At 45.6% G+C, this 25,000-nt stretch overlaps 2 protein-coding genes across 2 annotated transcripts in view; both read left to right on the forward strand.

Moving 5' to 3' along the window:
- Window positions 1-25,000, forward strand: part of LOC121690252 (C-type mannose receptor 2-like) — a 1,098,322-nt gene that overhangs the window by 910,274 nt on the left and 163,048 nt on the right. The window lies entirely within an intron of this gene.
- Window positions 1-25,000, forward strand: part of dennd4c (DENN/MADD domain containing 4C) — a 75,356-nt gene that overhangs the window by 15,957 nt on the left and 34,399 nt on the right. The window contains exons 2-4 of the mRNA XM_042069575.1: window positions 12,866-13,178; window positions 20,293-20,545; window positions 24,936-25,000. The exon at window positions 24,936-25,000 is cut by the window's right edge and continues 5 nt beyond it. Of these exons, the coding sequence (XP_041925509.1) occupies window positions 12,880-13,178; window positions 20,293-20,545; window positions 24,936-25,000 (617 nt within the window). The 5' untranslated portion in view covers window positions 12,866-12,879. The remainder of the gene's footprint in view (window positions 1-12,865; window positions 13,179-20,292; window positions 20,546-24,935) is intronic.

A 25,000-nucleotide genomic window follows, 5' to 3' on the forward strand; every position in this document is an offset into this window, starting at 1 on the left:
ATAAGGGTACCCCGCACTTTTCAAAACACACTCAAGCTTATGGTTATTGTCCCCACCACTTCTAAAAACAAACTGACGCCCTTGGGCAGGTGGTAAACGAGTGGCGCTGATGGAGAGGAAGTGATCAGGTGGCCGCTGCGTCCACTCCGCACGTAGGTCCGGGTGCCTGTGGGGACTCCCAGGACGGGTTCGACCCAGGTTCCTAATCCCACTCCCTCCCATTCGTTTCCTGTCACACTTTACTGTCAAACGTTTACAGTAGTTCAGCTACTCTGCTGTTCATTTCAACTGTAGTTATTTAGTTCTATTTCAACACCATAACCTGTGTGTGTGTGTGTGTGTGTGTGTGTGTGTGTGTGTGGAGTGCATTCAAGGATAAACCCTTTCAAAGGACCAGCACGGATCAATATACCCAAGAGGAGTTATTCCCATGCAGAGAGTTCAGTGTGTGTGTTTTATGTGTGTGTTCAGGTTTGTGTGTCTCTTTCCTGTGTGTTAGTCATGTTTGCGTGTGTGTGTTAGTCATGTTTGCATGTGCGTGTTGCAATATATTTTATTGTAATCTGTGTAGTTGTAGGTTTGCACTGTGTGTCTGTGCGTCTGTCTGTGGACATAGTCATGGAAACACAAGTGTTTACCAGCTTTGTTGTTGACCCAAAGGACTTTGACTCCCCTGGCACACACGTTTAGGGGGCTTGGCATCTGTGTGTGTGTGTGTGTGTGTGTGTAAACTATTGAGCTATGCAAACACAACTGATGACGATAATGATCCAGTGATTGTTGCACACACTGTAAAAGATGGAGGTGTTGCCTTGTCTCAGTGTTACTAAAGCAATGATGCAAGAAAGCTGCAGGTGCCCAGTATGTTTTCTTTCTGTGTGTGTGTGTGTGTCTGTGTGTGTGTGTGTCACTCTCACTCTCTCTCTCTCTCTCACACTCTCACTCTCTCTCTCTCTCTCTCTCTCTCTCTCTCTCTCTCTCTCTCTCTCTCTTCCCTCTCATCCTACTCAATCCCTCTCTTTTACATTTGGTCTCAATCCCTTTTTCTCTCTCTCTCTCTCTGTCTCTTGTTGCTCTGTCTTTCACATTCTCTACTCCCAAATTCAAAGGTGTTTTAGCAGAACTGTTTTTCGTACAGTGTTGCCAAAGCAATGACAGAGTCATTTAACAAGGCCATTAAAATGAAAAGAAAATAAGGTCAAATTATACTATAATATAGCAGTGATGTGATTACAGAAAGCACAGCAGGTAATTTAATAGTAGGAGGATAGATGTGGTGTGTGTGCGCGTGCGTGGTTTTTGATTGTGTGTATGGATGCATTAGTGTGTGTGTATATGTGTGTGTTTATAAGTGTCCCTCAGGTCATGGCCTATTGAGACGTATTGTGCTGCCGAAGCTGAAGGCCCTTTGCCTCTCTGGTGCGCTGGCTCTTTCTTTTTCTCTCATGTGCTCTTTCTCTCTTCTCTTTCTCTTACATACTCTGACTTTCTCTTTCTCTCACATGCTCTGTCTCTTTCTCTGTCTCACTCACTGTCTCGCTGACATCCCCCTCTCTGTAGTCTACCTCCGCTCAGTCCCTCTCTTCTGCCTCTTTCTCTTTCTCCCACATGCTCTGTCTCTTTCTCTGTCTCACTCACGGTCTCGCTGACATCCCTCTCTCTCTACCTCCTCTCAATCCCTCTCTTCTGCCTCTTGTTTCTTTATTCTCTTCTTTTCTCTCTGTCTGTCTATCTATTTGTGACACTCAGCTGTGTGTCTGTCTGTCTGTGACACTCACCTGTGTGTTTAGGAGCTTTTGCTTTCATACGATCTTCAATCCTTTCTCCATCTGCTACAGCACTTTCACTCTCGCATCATACAGTACTGCAACGTATGTCTGCATGTGTGCATGTGTTTGTGTGTGTGTGAGGGTGTAGATGGGAGTGCATGTAAACTGTGTGTGTGTGTGTGTGTGTGTGAGGGTGTAGATGGGAGTGCATGTAAACTGTGTGTGTGTGTGTGTGAGGGTGTAGATGGGAGTGCATGTAAACTGTGTGTGTGTGCGGGGGGGGATGCGTATCGCTCTCTCTCTCTCCCTCTCTCCATTTGGGCCATGGCAGGTGGCTGGCTTAAGTATTGGGAGGATTCAGCAGGTAGACGGATTGGGGTTGCCAGGGTAACGACCGTGGAGTTTGGAGTGTGAGTGAGATGAAGTCAAGGAAGGTACTGCTGGATCATGGAGCAGACACAGGGAAACGGAGTGTGTGTGTGTGTGTGTGTGTGTGCGCGTGTGTGTGTGTGTGTGTGTGTGTGTGTGTCTGTGTGAAAAGGCAAGAAAAGACCTGAGGGCAAACTGAAGTGTATGTGTAAAGAGCAAGTAATGATGTGTGTGTTCATAAATTGCTGGCATTTATGTTAATGAATCAGTCTGTGTTTCACACACTCACACACACACATACACACACTCCTGTCTATGATCTCAGATGTCTACAAGCACAGCTCATGTCTGTCCCAGTCAGTTTTTGCTGAGGGTCATGCTGGTTTAGCCAGTGAGGGATCTCACACAGGGTTTATAAGCTTATTTGTATTTACTCTGTGTGTGTGTGTGTGTGTGTGTGTGTGGCGAGATTGTGTTTTAAATGTGTGTTTGTGTGTGTGTGTGTGTGTGTGGCGTGTTTGTGTTGTAAATGTGTGTGTGTGTGTGTGTGTGTGTGACCTCACTCTTTGCCTCTCCGCTTTAGCAGATGGTGGTGCCCACGATGCCAGGAACTCGCTGGTTTTCCCTCATGACTCAACGTGACGCATGGGAATGCACACACACACGCACGCGCACACACACACGCACACACACACACACACACACGCACACGCGCACACACACACGCACACACACACACACGCACACACACGCGCACACACACACACCTGTCTAAACCCCTGAGGGTGGGTGTGATTGTTTGTGTGTGTATGTGCAACACTGTATTTATACATAACCATGCTAACTAAGCTGCAAGAGAAGGCGAGAGAGAGAGATGAAAGAAAAAGGGGAGAGAGAAAGAGAGAGAGATGAAGAGAAGCAGCAGGATGAATGAGGGCAGTGCGCGGTAGCAGCAGGAGGGAGTGTACACCGTGACCTCGGCTGACCCTGTGACCTTGTGACCTTGTCCCCTGCTGTATGACCCCTGAGCCCTGTGTTAAGGGGCCAGTAGAGGCTGGTAGGCAGGGCTATCTCTGCTTGCCTCTCGCTCTCTTTCCCTATATTTCTCCTATCCCTCTTTACTTGCCTTGCACCTCTCTCCACCCATCTCTCTCTTTCTTTCTCTCCATCCAGCTTTCTCTCTCTCTCTTTTTCATTCCTTCCATCTTTCTTGTTCTCTTTCCATCACTCTCTCTCTCTCAGCCCCCCATTATTTAAGCAGCTCGACTCCTTTCTGTGCCCGAGCATCCAGACATTCCTCCTGCCCACGCCAGACAGGCTGAATGGCCCTCTCTCTCTCTCTCTCTCTCTCTCTCTCTCTCTCTCTCTCTCTCTCTCTCTCTCTCTCTCTCTCTCTCTCCTTCTTGTCTGCTCTCTCTTTCTTCTTTCTGTTCCTCTCTGGGTTAGTAATCAACTCTGGGTTAGTGTCAAACTCAGACACAAAAGGAGAACAAGTGACAGAAGAAGAAGGTAAGAGGAAAGAAAAATGCAATCTGACTTGTAGTCTGACCAAGGCTACTGTTACTGACAGAGCCATTGTAGAGATGGATCCCCTGTTTCCTCAGTACTCTGATGAGACATTGTAGAGACGTATGGGTCTCCTTTTCCTTTCGCTGATGCTGGAGATTTGTTTCTGGATCTTGCACTGCCATCTTGAAACGTATCAGGAGACAACATTGAAAAAGCCACTCTGACCTCAGTGTTTCCCCTACAATGTATTTAACAGCGGCGCAGCGCCGCCGCTGGATTTTCAGCGCCGCTGCAACATAATATCACGAGATTCACTTAACACACTGTAAAAGCACAATGGCCAACGTCATCTCGAAATTGTTTTCTGAAAGTCTTGAGTAAGTTAAGTGCATCAAATCCGCACTTAGCCTCTCATTATTCAGGACATATATGCGGCATGATGTGTCAGGTGATTACAAGCCCAAAGACAAGTCTGCAGCCCATATGGCTAGCCTACGTTCTGAACACGGTTACATTGTTTAGCTATCCGACTGATGGGGTCTTGCTCCGCCACAGTGTAGCCTATGGTGTCATCGTTCACTTGTAGGTTACACAATAAATAGCCTACTTATAGGCCTGGTGACAATAAAAAATGATATTAGTTATATTTCATCACGAAGCTGTTTGTATGCCGTGAATTCGCTTGAATTCGCTTGCCATATGTTAAGCTTGAGCAATTCCTCTGATCCAAAGCCTGCTTTGACACATTGACACTAATGTGAAACATGCATCCTCCTCTCCTAGCCTACATCAAATAAAAGAAACCAATTCATGATTACCGAAATGAATTTAACATGGGGTGAAAAAAGTTTGTTGCGATTTAGCCTACTGTTGTGATGCGGTTCTTTCTGCTGATTGGATTTACCCCCCGTGTCGTCAACTCTGAGAACTCTTGCTCCGGCTGACAATTTTATCCAGAGAGCTGATTTCCCAAAAATGAGCCTCCATCAACATTCAACGACAAATTATTAAAACGTAAGTAATGCAATAGAGTAAACCAATGTGCTACAAGGTGTATGGTCTTAACGTTAATTGTAGCCTAGACTTGTAACGTTAGCGTAGGGCTATATGTAATGTTTGCATGGGAAAGCTAGGCGAACACAGTCTAGGCCTGTTTAAACTGTCTGATAGTTAAAGGAAATATGAGCATATGTTGGCATATACGTATAGCCTAAATTCTGTCCACTTAGCTATAATAGGCTATCACAAACAGACCTTTTCTACGTTTACGGCATTAGACATATAGGAGCCTATATTCTCTTATCAGAAAGACATGTTCTCATAACTTCAGCGTTCTCTTGACGGTGAGACGAACGGTCGCACTTCAATCAAGTAGCCTAGGTCTTTTTCGAGTTAATTGTGAGTGAGTTGTATGGTAACTGTGGGAGTGATGTAGAAGAAAAGTGAGTATTTACTTTTTTATACGTGGGTTTGTTGTTTTGGGACTGAGAATTAGACTACAAGGAGAGCATCTGGCTACGTGCATGCGTGTCAGCATTAATGGCCCCCCCACAATTCAATTCAATTCAAAGCCCAGAAAAATTAAGTGCTCGCAGATTGGGTGTGGCCTTTGCCATTAAGACAAATTTAAATAAATTGTAAATAATCTTTTAATTATTAATGGTCATTAAATGGTTGTGCCATTTAATTTTTCTTCTATCATTTTTAACCAATAATGTAAAAGAAAGCTGAAAATGTCCACAAAAGAAACACGAAGGTATGATATAAAAAAAAAAAAAAAAATGCGCAACAACCCCCCCCCCCCACCCCCACCAAGTAATAGCACCGCTGCTGGAAAAAATTCTAGGGGAAACACTGGACCTCCTCAATGGGATAGTTGCATTTGTGCAAAATCTTCACAATCTGTGCCCTAATGTGACCCCAAAGTCTATCTTCAAGATCCATGAGATCTTTGCAACTTGGTGCCAAACCATGATACACTGTTCAGCAGCACTTCCTGCTTCACATCGGTGATATCAGGTACAACCACACGTGTGAGATCTGAACGGTGAAATCTGTGAACATTTCTCTGGCCCTCTGCGTCCTGCAACTCTGGTGTAGCCTACTACCCCTATACGTTTCATTAGCATTTTAGCTCTCTAGTTCATTAACACTTTATCTCTCTAGTTCATTAGCGCTTTAGCTCTCTAGTTCATTAGCGCTTCAGCTCTGTAGTTCTTTAGCGCTTTAGCTCTCTCTAGTTCATTAGCACTTTAGCTCTCTAGTTCATTAGCGCTTTAGCTCTGTAGTTCTTTAGCGCTTTAGCTCTCTCTAGTTCATTAGCACTTTAGCTCTCTAGTTCATTAGCGCTTTAGCTCTGTAGTTCTTTAGCGCTTTAGCTCTGTAGTTCTTTAGCGCTTTAGCTCTCTCTAGTTCATTAGCACTTTAGCTCTCTAGTTCATTAGCGCTTTAGCTCTGTAGTTCTTTAGCGCTTTAGCTCTGTAGTTCTTTAGCACTTTATCTCTCTAGTTCATTAGCGCTTTAGCTCTGTAGTTCTTGTCTCTTTCAGCTCATGTGATTATTTGTTGGTGTCTGTGTGTTTTAGCACGTCTTGCTCTTTCTCAGGGTTTGTGGGTGATCTGTTCACATCTCTCACAGTCTAATAGGCTACCCCCTAAGAGGAGCCTAGCGTTAGCCGCTAATACTAGTGTGAAAAGAATGTAAGCAAGAGCAGGAGCACTGTGTTACCTAGCAACTTCTGGACTGCTTCAACACCACTGTGTAGTCACACACACACACATACACCTAATGGAGTACAGTACACTTATGGATACACAGCATGTGCCCTAAACATAGCTCACACACACATGGAAGAGTGCATGTCCTTATTATTGAGTACAATATGTAAAATGGAGAACCTGAAATGCACATGTAGGAACAAAGTGTCTTGATAAACATGCAGTACACCAATAGAGGCGTCACATGTCTGCAACATAGGACACACATAAACACACACACACACATACAAACACTCTTACACAATGCATACAAACTCTTACACAATGCATACAAACATTAGAAGCGTCATTCACTGGAAATAATGCAATGCAAAACTTGCAAACCAGTTAAGAGCCAGGCCTCGAGAATAGCAATTAATATAACCAATCACGATAAGTACAGACAAGGAAGTCTGCCGCTAGAACCCTTTTGGCAGGTCAGGGTGTGTGTGTGTGTGTGCCCCTGTGTGTTTTGAGGATAGGGTGGAGTGCTAGGGCATTGCTACATTGCAACATCCTTTTAAAAATCTTTTCTGGCGGTATTTGAAGATCAGAGTTGTGGGTGTTTTTCTGGAGGGTGGAGACTGGTACAGTGTGGGCGGAGCCTCACCACCGTCAATAAGGTGCACAACGCTGCTCTGTCTTTTCCGCTGGGGCGGCCGAGGTATTTTAGGATCGGAGAGAGCCGTTGTGAGCGCGCTCAGACTGCGCGGCAGATGAGTGGGCCTGAGGAGAGGCTGTGGTTTTCAGAAAGCGCTGCATGAGGAGAGCACCGCGGCTAAGCTGCTCTGTAGAGCCGACACTGTGCTCGCTCACTCACTCACTACTGCCACTGAGGTTAGCAGAGACTCACAGGACACCCCCCCCACACACACACACAGTCATACTGAAACGGTCACACACACCGACACATACACTCAGTTTCAGATTTACATACATTTTCACGCACCCACCGATGCATTCACACATGCACACACACAAACACACACCTACACACTCACACACACACACACACCAAAGCACAGACACACACACACACACACACACACACACACCCCTTCATACGGTCTGAAATAAATGAATAAGTACAAACACAGACATACACGCACACACACACACACACACATTCACACCAAAGCACACACGCACACACACACTCACACACGCGCGCTCACACACACACACACACACACACACCCACACACAGAGCCCATCCTGAGGCCTGTCCCTGAGGCCAGAGGATGTTGTAGGAAGGGCCGTGGCCCATGCTTGCTCCGCGTCCCCAGCAGGGCCAGTTGAAAGTGTCGGACGGGGGAGGTGTGGGAACGGCATTGTTCGTGGTTTTATTGCCGTGTGTGTTTGTGTGTGTGAGAGCGCGGACACACTTCCCGTCTGGCTCGGACCGCATGCAGAATGGCGTCGGTCAAACCAAGGGCACGACGATATGCACAGAGAACCAAAGCCAGGGCGAGGACCAGGGATTCTTTCTTTTGGAGATTCAGAGTGTATACACACACACACACACACACACACAGACTCACTCACTCACTCACTCCACTGGCAGATAAATTTGCTTGTTTTTATGTCTTAATTTAAGAAGATTTTGACTTATTTTAAGTCAAATAATCTTATAAGAAAGCTCAAAGTAAGTGTCTTTATACTAAAAACAATACTAACTAGATTTTTTATCTTAATATTAGATTATATCACTTGGTGAGATATTCATCACTTTCTTCCTTTCTCTCTCTCTCTCTCTCTCACAACAACTTACATGGCACTTTACAGTGGAGGGGGAACTCCGACTAACCACCACACACACACATGCATTCTTACACACTCTTGGTTAAATCACACGTATAAGTGTAAAAGACACACACTCTTTCTCATTGTTTTCTGTTTCTCATTCTCGGGTCATTTTTCCCTGAGAAGGTTGGGCTAGTGGTAGCACTAGTGGGCTGTGTGTGTTGGCAGCGAAGAGATGAGCAGACAGTAGCGGAATTCCCCCTTTCCGCTTGCCTTGTTGGGGGTGGGGGGGGTTCAATAATGTTGCCAGTGCCACTGAATGTGCCAAAAAGTCAGATGGAGGGGGGGGGGGTTAAATAATGTTGCTAGTGCCACTGAATGTGCCAAATAGTCCGATGGAGGGGGGGGGGGGTTAAATAATGTTGCTAGTGCCACTGAATGTGCCAAATAGTCCGATGGAGGGGGGGGGGGGGGGTTAATAATGTTGCTAGTGCCACTGAAGTGTGCCAAATAGTCCGATGGAGGGGGGGGGGGGGGGGTTAAATAATGTTGCTAGTGCCACTGAATGTGCCAAATAGTCCGATGGAGGGGGGGGGGGGGGGGGTTCAATAATGTTGCCAGTGCCACTGGGGCGGGGGGGGGGGGCGGGGTGTTAAATAAAGATGCGCCACTGGGGCCGGGGGAGGAGGTTGGAGGTTCCTGTTTTTAGCGTTCATATCAGTTTGCTCTGTACCAGTTGATCTGTAACTAACAGGGGTCTGTTCTGCAGCTGGTGCTAGCAGGTTCCGCGGGAGAGTGACGCACCTTTTGCACCGTTCTCACCTGTGCAGGTGGGTTGTCGTGATGTGGATTAAAAGCACATGCGCTTCACTTGATGTGTGTGTCTGAACGTCACAAGCTCAAGGATTTCCCAGTTCCCAGAGTATCTTTATTCTGTCGTACTTGCAGTGTTGGACCCTTTGACTCTCTCTCTCTCTCACTCACTCACTCACTCACTCACTCACTCACTCACTCACACACACACACACACACACACACACACACACACACACACACACACCCTTTGACTCTCTCTCACACACACAGCAGAGCTGAGTCAAGGTTGGAAACTCTCACTTCCCTCTCCCTGTCTCCCTCCCTCTCTCTCCCCCTCTCTCTGAAGCTCTTTGAAGGCAGTGAGTGTGTTTGCTTGTTCAGCTTCTTCGTCCCGAGACCTCAAGTCTGCGTCCCAAAGCCTCTGGTGTGTGTGTGTGTGTGTGTTTTGAGTTGGTGGGCTGTGGGCTGTGGGTCTTTATTTACTTCCCTGAGTAACTTAAGTTAGAGCTAAAATTTCTGAATAAATAAATAAACAAACAAACAAATAAATATATGAGTAAATGAATGCATAATTATGCGAGTTGGTTGGGTAACACTTTATTTTAATGTGTCGCTGTTACAGTGTACTTACCTAATTAGGTACAGTGGTACAACCTGTGTAACAACATGGACTATCAGGTACTATCATTGTACTTGCATAATGTATTTGTGGGTACCTACTGTACTGTACATATAGTTGTTACATTGTAATACTGAGTGCTTTTACAAAACTCTGCCAATTTGCCTAAATTTTCATCAGAGGCAAAGAGCTGACCTGAGACCTGCTGGATGGGGTAAATCGGGTCATGATAGATTTGATATACAAAGCATGCTTAGCTCCAGTCAAGGCCTCATTGTCTTCAGTGTACATGTAACAGCTGTGCTGCTACAACCTTGTTACTGCTTTGTATATCAAATCTATCATGACCAGATTTACCCCATACAGCAGGTCTCAGGTCAGCTCTTTGCCTCTGATGAAAATTTAGGCAAATTGGCAAAGTTTTGTAAAAGCACTCAGTATTACAATGTAACAACTATATGTAGGTACCCACAAATACATAATACAAGTACAATGATAGTACCTGATAGTACATGTTGTTACACAGGTTGTACCACTGTACCTAATTAGGTAGGTACAATGTAACAGCGACACATTAAAATAAAGTGTTACCGTTGGTTGTTGTTATCGATTATGTGACCTGCTTTCACCTTTGGCCTATGTGGATAATGATATCCATTTCTCTGAAGCATGTTGAGGCATGTGCAGTGACGCCCATTCTTTAACCTCACCTGCTACTTTTGACTCTTCCCAGATTCCTTACTGTGTGTGTGTGTGTGAACTGCTTCCATTCAGAAAAGTTTGACCGTGTATTGTACCAAACAGGAAGTGGAGGCCCATGAGAAGCTTTCTGCTAAAACCTCAGTGTTAGCAGTTAGCTGTTCAGTGTTAGCAGTTAGCGTAGCTGCTTAGTTGCTTTTCTTGTCAGTCTGGTAATGGGTGCAGTTGCTAGAAGTGCTGATTCTCCCCTCTCCCTGTGAAGTGTCTCCATCGTGGCCCGACAAAGCTCAACAAGAGTGTGACAAAACAGAAGCTAGGGACACACACACACACACACACAGACACACACACTCAATCTAGCATTTTATTCATAGCGCTGGCGAGGCTAATTGCTAATTGCTGGTTCCGGGCTGTTGTGCTTCCCATGGCTCATTACAGTCCAGGACTGAAGACGGGCATCGCAACAGCAATTACCATTAGCCTGCCATTAGTCCCCCTCTTTCAGACCCTCTGTCCATCCATCCATCCCTTCCTCTTTCTCTTCCTCTCTAGTTCCTAGTTCCCCCTCTCTTCCCTTTTTCTGTATAATTTGCTCTCCACTCTCCTCTCTGCTTTCTTCCATTTTCCTGTTTTTTTCCCCCCTCTGTTTATAACTCTCTTCCTCGCTCTACTAATTTTCTCTCTGTGACTCACTCACCATTTTTCTCTATCTACCCCCCCCCCCCCCCCCCACACACACACACACACACACACACACACACACACAAGCTAGCTAAGTGCCTGGAAAAGCTGTTTGGAGGAGCTTGAGGTATTTTGTTTTGTGCAGATAAATCTTGTACGGTGTTGGTTCTCCACTGCTTTACAGGCCGAGGAGCGTTTGCAAGCATTCCTCCTCCTCGGGGTTCTTAGTGTGTCTCTCCAGCTTTCTCTCTCTCTCTCTGTCTCCCACGGCCCTCTTCTGTTCATTTGGTACTCTTTCACTAGCACTGTTCTCTCTCTCTCTCTCTCTCTCTCTCCTCTCTCTCCTCTCTCTCTCTCTCTCTCTCAGCATCCCCCTTCCTGTCCTCTATATCTTTTGGCTTTTTTATCTCTGGCACATCACTGTCTCTTTAGGTCTCAATCTAAGCTCTCTCTCTCTCTCTCTCTCTCTCTCTCCTCTCTCTCTCTCTCTCTCTCTCTCTCTCTCTCTCTCTCTCTCTCTCTCTCTCTCTCTCTCTCTCTCTCTCTCTCTCTCTCTGCATCTTCCTCTAACCCTCACACTGCTTTGTACTTGACTGAGTAATGGCCTGTTAAGTTAGATTGACCACATTGGATGCTGAGGTCAAACACTAAAGCTTCTAGGCGCCCCAAACACCCCCCCCCCCCCCTTCCACAAACACACACACCTCCTCCTCCACTCCCTTTAGTACCACTGCTTGCTCTGACTGTGACTGATGGGAAGGATCCACCTTAATGCCCACAGTTAAGCAATGATGATGGATGAGCTGCTCTCATCTGGACAGAGAGAGTGAGTGAGAGTGTGTGTGTGTGTGTGTCCACATTCATCACTTATGAAGTTCAGTAAAACAGCTTAATGGCTGTGTGTGTGTATAGTGATGTGTGTGTTAGCTGCCCACTAGTGTGGTACTGATACTGTGTGTGTTTGTTTGTGTGACCAGAAGCCACCTGTCATAATGCTACTGTTAATGTTTAATTCAGTGTGTATGCAGTGTGTACTAAAATAGCATGCCATTCATTTTGATACGCTAATGGTTTGTGTCGCAACAGGATGTCATTTCATCCAAACAGCGGTCCACTGGATTCAGTCATCAGGGCCCTTTCACTCAGCTCATGTTTCTGATTATGTGTGTGTGTGTGTGTGTGTGGGGCCGGGATGGGATCATGCCACCAGATTACAGGAGACGCTTGCTGGAGTCGCTTTTGTTGGACTTTTTGGACTTGTGTTTTCTTTTGTATCCCATTCCCATTTGCTGACAGAGGAAAAAAAGATGTATTTTCTGTAGTGTTTGGGAGTGCTAGCTAAACGTTTTAAGTCAAACAGCAGAACCGCAGCTCAAGCTGCAGGGTGAACAGGGCAATCCTCCTGAAATGTAAGAAGAGATGAAACCGGAAAAACCCCTCTGACCGATAGATTCACTTGTCCCGGAGTCATCGGTTTTCCATGTTTGGATTACAGCAGAGTGCGTCTTTTACTGTATTGGAGTAATTCCTATATGAGAAGTTGGAAATGCTCCATTATGTCATTTCTAACAGGATTTGGATTATTAGATATTTACTGAAGGAGGATGAGGAGGTGATCTGATACAGTCTGTCTGAGATTCAGCAGCCTTCCTGATCGTTCCCTAACTGAACCTGATCCTGTGTGTGTGTGCGCGCGCGCGCGCGCGTGTGTGTGCGCGCGCGTGCTCAGTAGCGCCCTCTGCATTTCATTACTGGTTTAGAACTAGTGTAGATAAATTATGACTAACTGATCTGATCTGTATGAGAACCAGCAGCTCTCCTGATCTTTCGCTAACTGAACATGATCCTCTGTGAGTGTATGTGTACTCATCAGCGCCACCTGCTGTTGTCTTCTCTCCTTGCAGGCACAGGCCCAGCCATGATCGAGGACAAGGGCCACCGCGTGAGCGACTACTTTGTGGTGGCGGGCCTGACAGACCGGTCCGCGCCCCTGGAGCAGGACCTGTCTGAGGCCAAGGCTGGCGGGCCCAAGGCGCCCATCTGCGAGCTTGCTGTCATCAACCGCTCGGCAGGCGAGACGGTGCCTGAGGGCTTCACCTGCATCGAGGTCACGCCTGGCGGACAGCCCGCCAACCTCAACCACGGCAGCCTCAAGAGCCCCGAGCTCTTCCTCTGCTATAAGAGGGGCCGCAGCAAGCCCCCGCTCATCGACATCGGGTGAGTAGAGTGTGTGTGTGTGTGTGTGTGTGTGAACCCTGAGCCCCTCCTCTGCTACAAGAGGTCAGTAAGTCCCTGCTTATCGAGATTGAATGGGTAGGGTGTATGTTCCAGAGTTCCAGGTAAAAGCGTGTTCAGAACAGAATCTTAAAAGTGCATAGAGGGTGTGAAACAGGTGTGTGTGTGTGTGTGTGTGCTTGTGTGTGTGCGTGTGTGTGTTGATGTTGTTTATATTAATGCTCAGTGGGTGAGAGGGATACGCTGGTCATTGGTGTTTTGCAACTGTGTGTGTGTGTGTGTGTGTGTGTGTAGCTGTTTGTTGTTTATGTTTGTTGATGCTCAGTGGGTGAGAGGAACAGGCTGTCATTGGAGTTTTGCAACAAACTCCAATGACGGTGTGTGTGTGTGTGTGTGTGTGTGTGTGTCTGTTTCTGTGTGTGTCTGTTTCAGAGGGGAGGCTGCCATGATGGGTGCCTGTAGATCCAACAGATTTGAATCTTCCATTCCTCTAGGTGTGTGTGCGTGTGTGTGTGTGTGCAATACATTTTAGAATGTTAATTTGCTAGTCAGGGCTGTAATTACCAGGAAATAAGATTGTATTATTGAATAGTTCAGAGGTACTTAATTAGTAAGGTGTGTGACAGTGTGTGAGAGGCAGAGAAACTGGACTAGTTAGTCTGTAATCTCAGACTGGTCTGTGTGGTTGTTGCATCATTGTCTGTGATTTTAATCCAATAAACCGTGCCAGGAAGCAGCAGGGCTCTGATCTCTCTCCCCTGATTGCCTCTCTCACTGACATACTGTACGTGTAGTTATTTAACAGACACCCTCATCTGATCTCTCTCCCCTGATCGCCTCTCTCACTGACATACTGTACGTGTAGTTATTTAACAGACACCCTCATCTGAATCCACTCACTTGTAAAACATGTAAAACATTATCAGCTCTTGAACTTGGGGTTGTTACCAGCTTGCTTAACCACGCAAGCGAGCTTTGGGTTGAGAGTATGTGTGTGTGTGTGTGTGTGTGTGTGTGTGTGTGTGTGTGTGTGTGTGTGAGACAGAGAAACGGGGTTGATAGTGCCTACTATCTCAAGCAGTCGGGCTACACTTTGTGCCTGTCAGTGAACTAACAGTGTCCCACTGTAATCTTTAACCCTTAGAGACCTATTGACGCAAAGTGTGTCAAAAAAACACACCCATTCTTCTCTGTTAAATTACTCCGGAACTATTCATCGCAGCTGAGATGAAACCTTTATCTCATAACAAAGCAGAAGTGGGGCTTTCCAATGAGATTTTCACACTAGTCTGTACGATTCAGAATTCAAATTGTAAAAAAACATTGGAATGAAATCAAATTGCATCATATTTACAGTCTATACCGCTCACCTGCGCACCCATTACTCTCGTTTGGATTACTCGCAAACCCGTGATCCCATAGATATGGCAAGCATGTCAGATGAAAGAGGAGACACAGGGCTAGCCATTGATAACAAGCACATCTTTCTGAGTCAAAGCGATCACATTATATAAACAGACAAAGTGACCGCATATAGCTCAACCTACCCAACATTTTCGTGTGTTTCTCTCTGGCAAAGCATGTTCATTATCCTATGCTATCATGTGTCCTATAGCAAATCCTAGCAAATTCCTGCATGATATCCAATTCAAGGCTCACATTGCATCCCACTTTGTTCAACAAAGAAACACTTTTTTTGCCTTTGCTTTGTTCATTGCAGTAAAAAAGTTGTTGTAGAGAATGGTCATGAGTTCACACACAGGCTACTGCGCATGCTCGGGTCAAGTCAGGTCAGATCAGCTCCTGTCACAGATGTGGAGCGCAGAAAGGTCATTTTTCATCACTAAATAAAAAATGGCATTTATTTCTGGAAGGCACACACCACATATCTGGAGTCTCCTTGCACCACTAAAGGTAGTGAGAATGCCCTGAAAACAGATCAGGCATCATAGGGTTAATAATTATGTGAGACATTTGCACTGATGAACCATCCAAAGGCGAATGTGAATTAAATAGTCTTGATGAAGAAACAGTTAATTTCTATAACTTTGTCTCCGTTTCTGTATATGACCCCCTCCCCCTCGAGAAACACATTATTTCCACTCACGCAAAGGCATCAACACTCCATCTGTCTTTCACTCACACACACACACACACACACACACACACACACACAGTCAAGCCCAGGTCAGCAACAGTCATTTCCCTTACTTTGAGGTCTCCAAACCAGATTTCATAACAGTACCAAACACACACACACACACACAGGCACACTACACCCCACACACACCCTGAGCTGAAATGTGGTGTTGTAAACAGAGGATTAAATGACCAGAGCCTTGGAGGCGCCTAATGGCTGAGAGTGAATGTAGTGTGTTTGTTTGTGTGTGTGTGTGTGTGTGTGTGTGTGTGTGTGTGTATAACAAAAGCACACTCCCATGCAAGGCTCAGCCCTTAGGCCTTTATGCCATGACACAGGTTTGCCATGGCCTTCATTTTCTATGGCCTCCATCGTTTTAACATTCCATATGTTATCTTAATGCAGAGGAATTAGATTGGGAACCAAATAGAACGTTCAAGCATTGTTTTTGTTTTTATTGTTGAAAGGGTCTATATCTATCAACAGCCACTTAATTTCCCCCCCCCCCTAAGTGCTCGAGAAAGCTATGTTTTGATTGTCTGATATAGTATATGAGGCAGTCTGGCCTGCTTTGTTTGTACAAATGCAGGATTGTTTATAGTTACCAGAGTTTGTTTTGCTTTGTTTATTGAGCATGCACAGAAGGGACGCTTTGAAAAGCATGAGGATGAACGCAAATCGGCTGAATTTGACCAAAAGTGCTTTGGATTGTGTTTGTAATCGAGGACTGCACCTTTAAGTGCTGCAGGAGAGGTGCCAAAAGAGGGCTCATATTCAACATGGGAGTTATCGGCTGAAGTGACAAATCTCCCACCATGGACTCTAACGTTTTGATGAGGTTATATCCTCATCATGCATGTACTGCACCATTTTAAAATAAATAATAATAAAATAAGCAAGCTAAACATCTGTGTGTTCCCTGGGCGATCCCTTCCTTTTTACCGCATGACCGGTCCTCCCCCTGTACAGCACTGGAGCGTTAACAAGAAGCGCGGTGGACATAATCACTGAGGGAAAGTTAGGGACAACATGTGTTGGGTGGACATCACTGGGGGAAAGTTGGGGACAACATGTGTTGGGTGAAATAATATGACGGGGACATGTGAAAGTCTGACATCTTGAATGCCCCTGGTTGCCAGGGAAACTAGCTGATGAAAGACCTGTGGGGGTCTGCCCTTTTAAAGCGTGTGTGTGTGTGTGTGTGTGTGTGTGTGTGTTTGCAAGGACTAAGCCCTGCTTCTGTGTGTATGTATGTGTGTTAGTCCCACACCAACAGGGCTTTATCCTAAGTCTTTCCATGGTCAGCCACTCTCATGGCAATTGTTAACTCAACTAAGTCCAGGACTACACATTTTCCCAGATTTTTAACGTAGTCCAGGACAACACACTCATCCAGAGTTTGAAACTTAGTTCAGGACAACACACTCATCCAGAGTTTGAAACTTAGTCCAGGACAACACACTCATCCAGAGTTTGAAACTTAGTCCAGGACAACACACTCATCCAGAGTTTGAAACTTAGTTCAGGACAACACACTCATCCAGAGTTTGAAACTTAGTCCAGGACAACACACTCATCCAGAGTTTGAAACTTAGTCCAGGACTGCACACTCATCCAGAGTTTGAAACTTAGTTCAGGACTGCACACTCATCCAGAGTTTGAAACTTAGTCCAGGACAACACACTCATCCAGAGTTTGAAACTTAGTCCAGGACAACACACTCATCCAGAGTTTGAAACTTAGTTCAGGACAACACACTCATCCAGAGTTTTATAAAGAAATCAGATGGCTTCTCTGCTCTCCCGGCTTTTCTCAGAAATGAGAAAGAGAGAGAGAGATTTACTCTGTTTCTGTAAATTTCTATGTGCTGTGGCAACACTTTCTATTTGTGTGGTCATGCCAATAAACCTTATTGAATTGAATTGAATTGAATTGAATTGAATAGAAGGGAGAGAGAGAGAGAGAGAGGAATAGAGAGAGAGAGAGACACAGAGAGACCGAGAGGGGAAGAGAGAGAGGAAGAGGGAGGGAGAGAGAGAGAGAGGAAGAGAGAGAGACAGATGGGCGGTGAGTGGGGTCAGAAAATGACCATGCGTCCAGTTTGATCTTTGTGGAATTGGTGAGGTTCACAGGTAGCCTAGAAATCTAGACGCACCCTAGTGGCAGCAAATGTAATTTGCAGCCAGGGTCATCTAGCAACTCTCTGTTGGCTTGCGAGCTGGAAAAACCAAACTCTAGTCAGGCCAATCACATCGTGTATAGAGTCAGTGAGTGGGCTTCACATAATGACGGCAGACTTGCAACCGTTTCGGCGTGAATTCCCGGCTACTTGAAAAAAAAGAAGATGGATGCTGCTGCTGGTGAACAGCAGTCTTTCGAATCGTCAATGCTACTGACTGTTTCTTCTACTGTGTAACGTAGGTAGCGATAGCCTTTTCACAACGGCGACACCTCTGTTCAGGAGAATATTGCAACTAGTGTCTCGACCACCACGCGCGAGTATAAATGGTTACGGCGCTCCCATGACGTCACATTGTAGCGCTACAGGTCGGGAATGGCTAGTATGCAGAGGCCTTTACTGTAGATGCTGCTGGAGTGTTAACCATCTCCACTCGACAGCCCAGTCCTGATGACCCACTGCGGCCTCTCATCTGCTTCGCTGAAGGGGAATGTGGTTAAACGCTCACTGTGTGTGTGTGTGTGTGTGTGTGTGTGTGTGTGTGTGTGTGTGTGTGAGCGCTGCCAGCATTTCAGAAAGGCAGATTTTCCACTGCTCGTGTCACTGCCAACGGTGACTCAGTCACTGCTGAAAGACATACGGCTGAAACGTCCACAAGAATGCTCGCTTTCTGTACTCCCTCTTTCTCTCTCTTTCCATCCCTATTTCTTTCTTTTTCTCTTCCCTCTCTTTTTCTCTTTCTCTCTCTCTCTCTCTCCCTCTTCATCTCTCCCTCTCTCCCTCTTTCTCCTCTCTCTCTTCCTCTTGCTGTCTTGTTCTTACTCTCTCTCCATCCCTATTTCTTTTTCTCCCCCCCCCCTCTCTCTCTCCCTCTCTCTCTTTCTGCCCATGGGCATCCACAGGCTAGTCCTCTTAAAGTGGAGGTTGTCAATGGAAAACTTGAGACACGTTTTGCCTCTGAATTCAGAAATAGCCTCCATCTCCTTTAATTAGAGCCGTTTCTGAAGCCCGGTGGCGTCCTGGTGCTGAGGGACTAGCCTGGGATCAGGGCTATCAGGGATAGTCTCACCCGACAGGGTTAAGGGCGTTCACACCAGGAACTATAACTATAATTGATAAAAGCATCCACACTGACCAACTATAAGGAAAGTCTCTCTTTGTGTTCATGAATGTGGTGGCTAAACTTTAATGAATTCTGATTGGCTGTTAGCTTTTATCATTCTCAAAATCACTCTGAAAGTTAGCCCCAACAATATCATTCGTATAACTATAACAATATGTTGTTGTTGTTTATGTTTATGTATAGTTTATGTGTAGTATGTAATTAGCTAAGACGATACTTTTTTGCGGCTAGTGTGCTAGTCTCAGCAGACGGTGTTAGCGTGCTAGTCTCAGCAGACAGTGTTAGCGTGCTAGTGTCACCAGACAGTGTTAGTGTGCTAGTGTCACCAGACAGTGTTAGTGTGACAGTGTTAGCGTGTTAGTCTCACCAGACAGTGTTAGCGTGCTAGTCTCACCAGACAGTGTAAGTGTGCTAGTGTCACCAGACAGTGTTAGTGTGACCGTGTTAGCGTGTTAGTCTCACCAGAGAGTGTTAGCGTGCTAGTCTCACCAGACAATGTGCTAGTGTCACCAGACAGTGTTAGCATGCTGTTGTGTCTGTTTTTAGTTCTCTGTTCCTTCTCCGTTCCGTCTATACTTAGTTCTCCCTGTTCTGTCACTGTTCCTTCTGTTCTGTCTGTGTGTCCTCAGTTCTGCCTCTGCACTCCGTTCTTCATGTGTTCTCCGTGTTCCTCAGTGTTCTCCGTCTCTCTCTGTTCCATCTCTGTTCTCGGTTCTCTCCCTGAGTTCTGTGTGAACAGACACTTCTCACGTGCACATTCCTCACAAATGCTCTCCTCTCTGTCTTTGTTTACTTTCTTACCAGTGTGTGCCTCTCTCACACACACACACACACTCAGTTACTCAGTCACTTGCGTACCTTGTGGTTCATTCAAGGTCGCTCATAAACACTTGCGTCTGTTACACCCAATTCCACTGTTATTGTCCGTTGATTTATAGTGACACAGAGAAGTGTGTGTCCCTGTATACTATGTGAATGGTGCACTTTGCCTACTTTAACTTGATATGTGTTGACAGTTTATGTGTGTGTGTGTGTGTGTGTGTTGAATTTAGCGATGCATTCTCTTGTAGAGTTTCTGTGTGTGTGTGTGCACATGTGAATGTGGTTACCCTTGTTAATTTGGGCAGTTGTCCTCACTGTAATTTCCAGTAGGGTGAGAGAATAGCTGCTTTCAGACCAACGTGTAAGTCCGCATGTTCTGCTGATGTCAAGCGGTTGGGCCGTATATCTGAACAACATAACCGGCCATTTGGAACTCCGAACTTAGCCTTAGGCTGTTACACTACTCCCCTGTGTGTGTGTGTGTGTGTGTGTGTGTGTGTGTGTGTGTGTGTGTGTGTGTGTGTGTGTGTGTGTGTGTGTGTGTGTGTGTGTGTGTGTGTAAGAATGTGAATGTACTGGTTAATGTGAGTGTTTGAATTTGTATGTGTTACATGTATACATGCACGTATACATGCATCATTAACTTTATGTGTGTGTGTGTTTTTTGTGTGAACAGTGAGAGTGTATCTGTGTTTGGGTACCATTAAATTGGTACCCAAGTGTTTTGAAACTGTTTGTATCCGTATACATGAATCATTAATTTGTTGATGTGTGTGTGTGTGTGTGTGTGTGTGTGGTGTGTGTGTGTGTGTGTGTGTGTGTGTCCCTCCAGCGTCCTGTATGAGGGTAAGGAGCGCCTGATCCAGGGCTGCGAGATCATCCAGGCGACGCCGTTCGGCCGCTGCGCTAACGTGAACAACAGCTCGGCCACGTCACAGCGCATCTTCATCACGTTCCGCCGCGACCGGCCAGTCCAGCCGCAGAACTCGCTGTCCGTCACCGACATCTGCGTCATCATCACCAGCAAGGGCGAGACGCCGCCACACACCTTCTGCAAGGTGGACAAGAACCTCAACTGCGGCATGGTGAGGACACGGGACACACACACGTACACACACACACACGTACACACACACACGTACACACACACACACACACACACACATGCATGTACACACACACACACACACACACACACACACACACATGCATGTACACACACACACACACATATGCACGTACACACACACACCTTCTGCAAGGTGGACAAGAACCTCAACTGCGGCATGGTGAGGACACACACAGACGCACACACACACGCACTTACACGCGCACACACACACGCACACACACACGCACGTACGCACACGCACACACACACACACACACACACGCACATACACACACACACGCACACTGTAGGGTGGACAAGAACCTCAAACACCCTCTGCTAGATTGTGAATTCCCATCACACACAGATATGCACACTTGTCGCATTCAGTTATAGATAACGACTGTGAACATAATCAGCCATCCAAACAGGAACTGGACTGTGAAATTGAATTTGAGTAAAAGAAAAGTTGTGTTTGAGTTGGTATTCAATCACTGAGCTGAAATTACAGCCATCCCTAACTCTCCTCTGGCCTCAATCTGGTCAGGAATCCATTATAATAATAACAACAGCAATAATAATAATAATAATAATAAATATAGCTGCAAGCAGCAATGAGGGGGCCAAGCAGGCAGTTCAGCAGTCCAGAAGTCCAGAATTTCCATGCAACTCAATGCCGTGGCATCAGGCATATAGCATTAAGCAGTCACAACAAGTTCCATGTCAAACAACCCAAGATTGGCTGAGTTACAAGGTCAAGTTTCACATCAAAACATAACTGATTTTGTGTGGCTGAACCAGGGCTGAGTGTCGCCGCCCCCTCACCCAGCCAGCCCACCGCCGCAACCGCCCCTGCCCGTCCCGTCCCACCCCGCCCCACCCTTGCACGCACGCATTAGAATTAACTGGATGGAACTCGCTGTCATCAGTTTCACATCAAAAATAAAAGATTGACTGAGATATGATCACACTCTCTGTGATTTAAACATAGAGGTCAACAATTGACGTCATAGGGTGTGTTGAACTCGGCTTGGCCCAAGGATTCCAATGATACCTCATTTTGCCATTCGGGTCAACAGGTCAAAAGTTACGTCCGTAAACACAAGTCCAACTTTGGCCTGTTGGTGGCACTAGAGCGCTTGAGGTGCCGGCATGAAACTTGGTGAAATGAATTATTGGACTGTCCCCAATTAGTGTGCAAAATTGTATAACTTCTTACCAGACGGTTCTATGGGCTGCCATTGACTTCCATTGCAAAATAATGCGCATCAGCAACTACTGGCCAAAATGCATTTTTGTCAATTACGGTGCCCCCTAGAGGTCAAATGTCACCAAATTTCTTGAGCGTCCTCCCGATGGGGTCTGAGGTACATGTACTAAATTTGGTTTTGATACATGAAAGCGTTGCTGAGATATGAAATCACTTCCTGTTTGGCGGCTTCGCCACAAATTTCGATTGGCTGTTACGGGCGAATGCTTTTGTCAATTGCTCCAGAAAATTAAACACTGATAAGGCATGGTCTGAAGATGGTCTGAGCCAATTTTGGTGAAAATCAGATGAAATTTGTGACCAGTGAAAACTTATTCATGTTTTTGATTAAATCCAATATGGCGACCAAGTCAATTACGATGACATCACAAGTTGGCTTAGGTCGGCCTAAGGACCTTCCACAGTATTGTCAGACACAACTAGTGCGTTTTAATTCTAACCACAACAGCAGCTACAGGCCAATAGGCATATTTCTTAATTACAGCGCCCCCTAGAGGTCAAAGGTCACCAGATTTTTTGAGTGCCCTACTGATGGGGTTATAAGTCCATGTACTAAGTTTGGTTATGACAGATGAAAGGGTGGCTGAGATATGAGCTCACTTCCTGTTTGGCGGCTTCGCCGCAGATTTCGTTTGGCGGTTACGGGCAAACAGTTTTAGTTCCGAAGATGAAAATTGATAACTTTTGTGCGGCTTGGTCTGAAGATGTTATGTGCTAAGTTTCGTGAAAATCGGACAAACTATGTGAGGTGTGAAACTTTTTAAAGGTTTTTGACAAAATCCAAAATGGCGGAAAATCCATCATGGCGGAAAATGACGTCGTAGGGTGCGTTGAACTCGGCTTGGTCCAAGGATTCCAACGGTACCTCATTTTTGACAATCGGCCATACGGGTCAAAAGTTACGTGCGTGAACGCAAGTCCAACTTTGGCCTGTTGGTGGCGCTAGAGCGGTCAAGGTGCCAACATGAAACTTGGTGAAATTAATCATGAGACTGTCCCCAATCAGTGTGCCAAATTTCACAACTTTTTACCAGACGGTTCTATGGGCTGCCATAGACTTCCATGGCGGAATAATAATAATAATAAGAAAACTAACAAACACAATGGGTGCCTTCGCAGCTTCGCTGCTTGGCCCCCAATAAAAATAAATAAATATATATATTTATTCCACTGCTTGGTTGAATTTCCCATTGTACTACGTAATTTAGAACGACCATTAACATAATGTTATTTGCACACCTATGAAGTAGATCCATTTTCGTATCACACTTGTATATTAATTCGCCGAACTCGTTGTGAAGTTTAAATGAACTGTCACGTTGCATCCGAGCTGTAAAATGCAGACGTTCAGAACAGCAACATTGTAGCATATGACGGAGGTGACTTTTAACTAGATGGATGGCAGCAGGCTAAGTAAAATAGCGATGTTTCAAAGCTAAAGTTAATCAGAATCCTGGCATATGCCCGCTTGACAACGGGAGAGATAGAACTATCGACTGGCCTTTGGCCGTAGCAACCATCCATTTAGAACTAGTAACGGCAGTTTGTCCTGCAAGTTGAGAAATTAGTTGAAATGTATCGGGGGGGAAAGTAGTTCTGCAAACAAGACAGTGTTAGCGATTAAAACGTTTAAATTGTAACAGGAAATGAACACAACGCAAGTGGCAACAGTGGAATAAGCGGGATAATGGACTCCACGGTGGTCTGTTCACAGAAACGAATGCACTTGCGAGATTTAAACTGCCCTTCGCTGCGTGTCGGGCCGTATTACAACCTCGACCGTGCATTAATTTCTGTTAACAGACCACCGTGTCGTCCATTATCCCTTACATATATATATATATATATATATATATATATTATCATTATAACAATAATGATAATAACAGAAATTATTATTAGTAGTAGTGGTAGTGGTGGTAGTAGTAGTACTATAGTAGTAGTGTAGTAGTAGTGTAGCAATAACAATGGTTTTTATCTGTTGGTCCTTGGACATTAGCATTAGACACAGGCAGCCTGAGCAGTAGCATTGGTGCCTTGGACATTAGCATTAGACACAGGCAGCCTGAGCAGTAGCATTGGTGCCTTGGACATTAGCATTAGACACAGGCAGCCTGAGCATTGGTGCCTTGGACATTGGCATTAGACACAGGCAGCCTGAGCAGTAGCATTGGTGCCTTGGACATTAGCATTAGACACAGGCAGCCTGAGCATTGGTGCCTTGGACATTAGCATTAGACACAGGCAGCCTGAGCAGTAGCATTGGTGCCTTGGACATTAGCATTAGACACAGGCAGCCTGAGCAGTAGCATTGGTGCCTTGGACATTAGCATTAGACACAGGCAGCCTGAGTTTGATAAGCAACCATTGCGAGTTGATAAGCAACGGCTCTACAGTGAAACAGTCATTTCCTTCTATTTGCTCCTGGCAGTACAAAGACAAAAAATCATCAAGCAGTACAAAAATAATGCCATGATGAAATGATGTGCTGTCTCTGGGGAAGACGAATCATTAGTCATTCCAGTGGACCAGTATCAAAGAGTTTCAGGGCATTTCATTTACATCGGGCTGAGATTGGAATGTGGTTGTTATGGATTTAGTTAAGTGTGTGTGTGTGTGTGTGTGTGTGTGTGTCCACGTCTGTGACTGTCTGTCTGTCTGTGTGTGCGTGTGTGTGTGTGCCCAAGTCTGTGACTGTCTGTCAGTCTGTGCGTGTGTGTGTGTGTGCATTCATGCATGCAAGATTTGCATTTACAATCATTCATTTAGCTGATGCATTTGTCCAAACAATCAAGGTACGGTGTGAATAGTACATGCGGTTGTGTAATAATACGTGCTGCCTGAATAGAGTGACTGCTCAGAGTCAAGTTAAGTCATAAGGACAGACAGACTAGAGAAGAAGCAGACCAGACAATCAGTCATGTATGTGTGTGTGTGTGTGTGTGTGTGTGTGTGTGTGTGTATGTGTGTGTGTTTTCATCCACAGACCAGACAACCAGTCGTGTGTGTGTGTGTATGTGTGTGTATGTGTGTGTGTTTTCATCCACAGACAAGACAGCCAGTCATGTGTGTGTGTGTGTGTTTTCATCCACAGTGGGGATCCAGTGTTTTTCTTTGCTACAAGAAGTCAGTGTCTGCCTCCAACTCCATCGCTTACAA

This window comes from Alosa sapidissima, chromosome 18 (assembly GCF_018492685.1).
Source record: "Alosa sapidissima isolate fAloSap1 chromosome 18, fAloSap1.pri, whole genome shotgun sequence".
NCBI classification, from domain to species: domain Eukaryota; kingdom Metazoa; phylum Chordata; class Actinopteri; order Clupeiformes; family Clupeidae; genus Alosa; species Alosa sapidissima.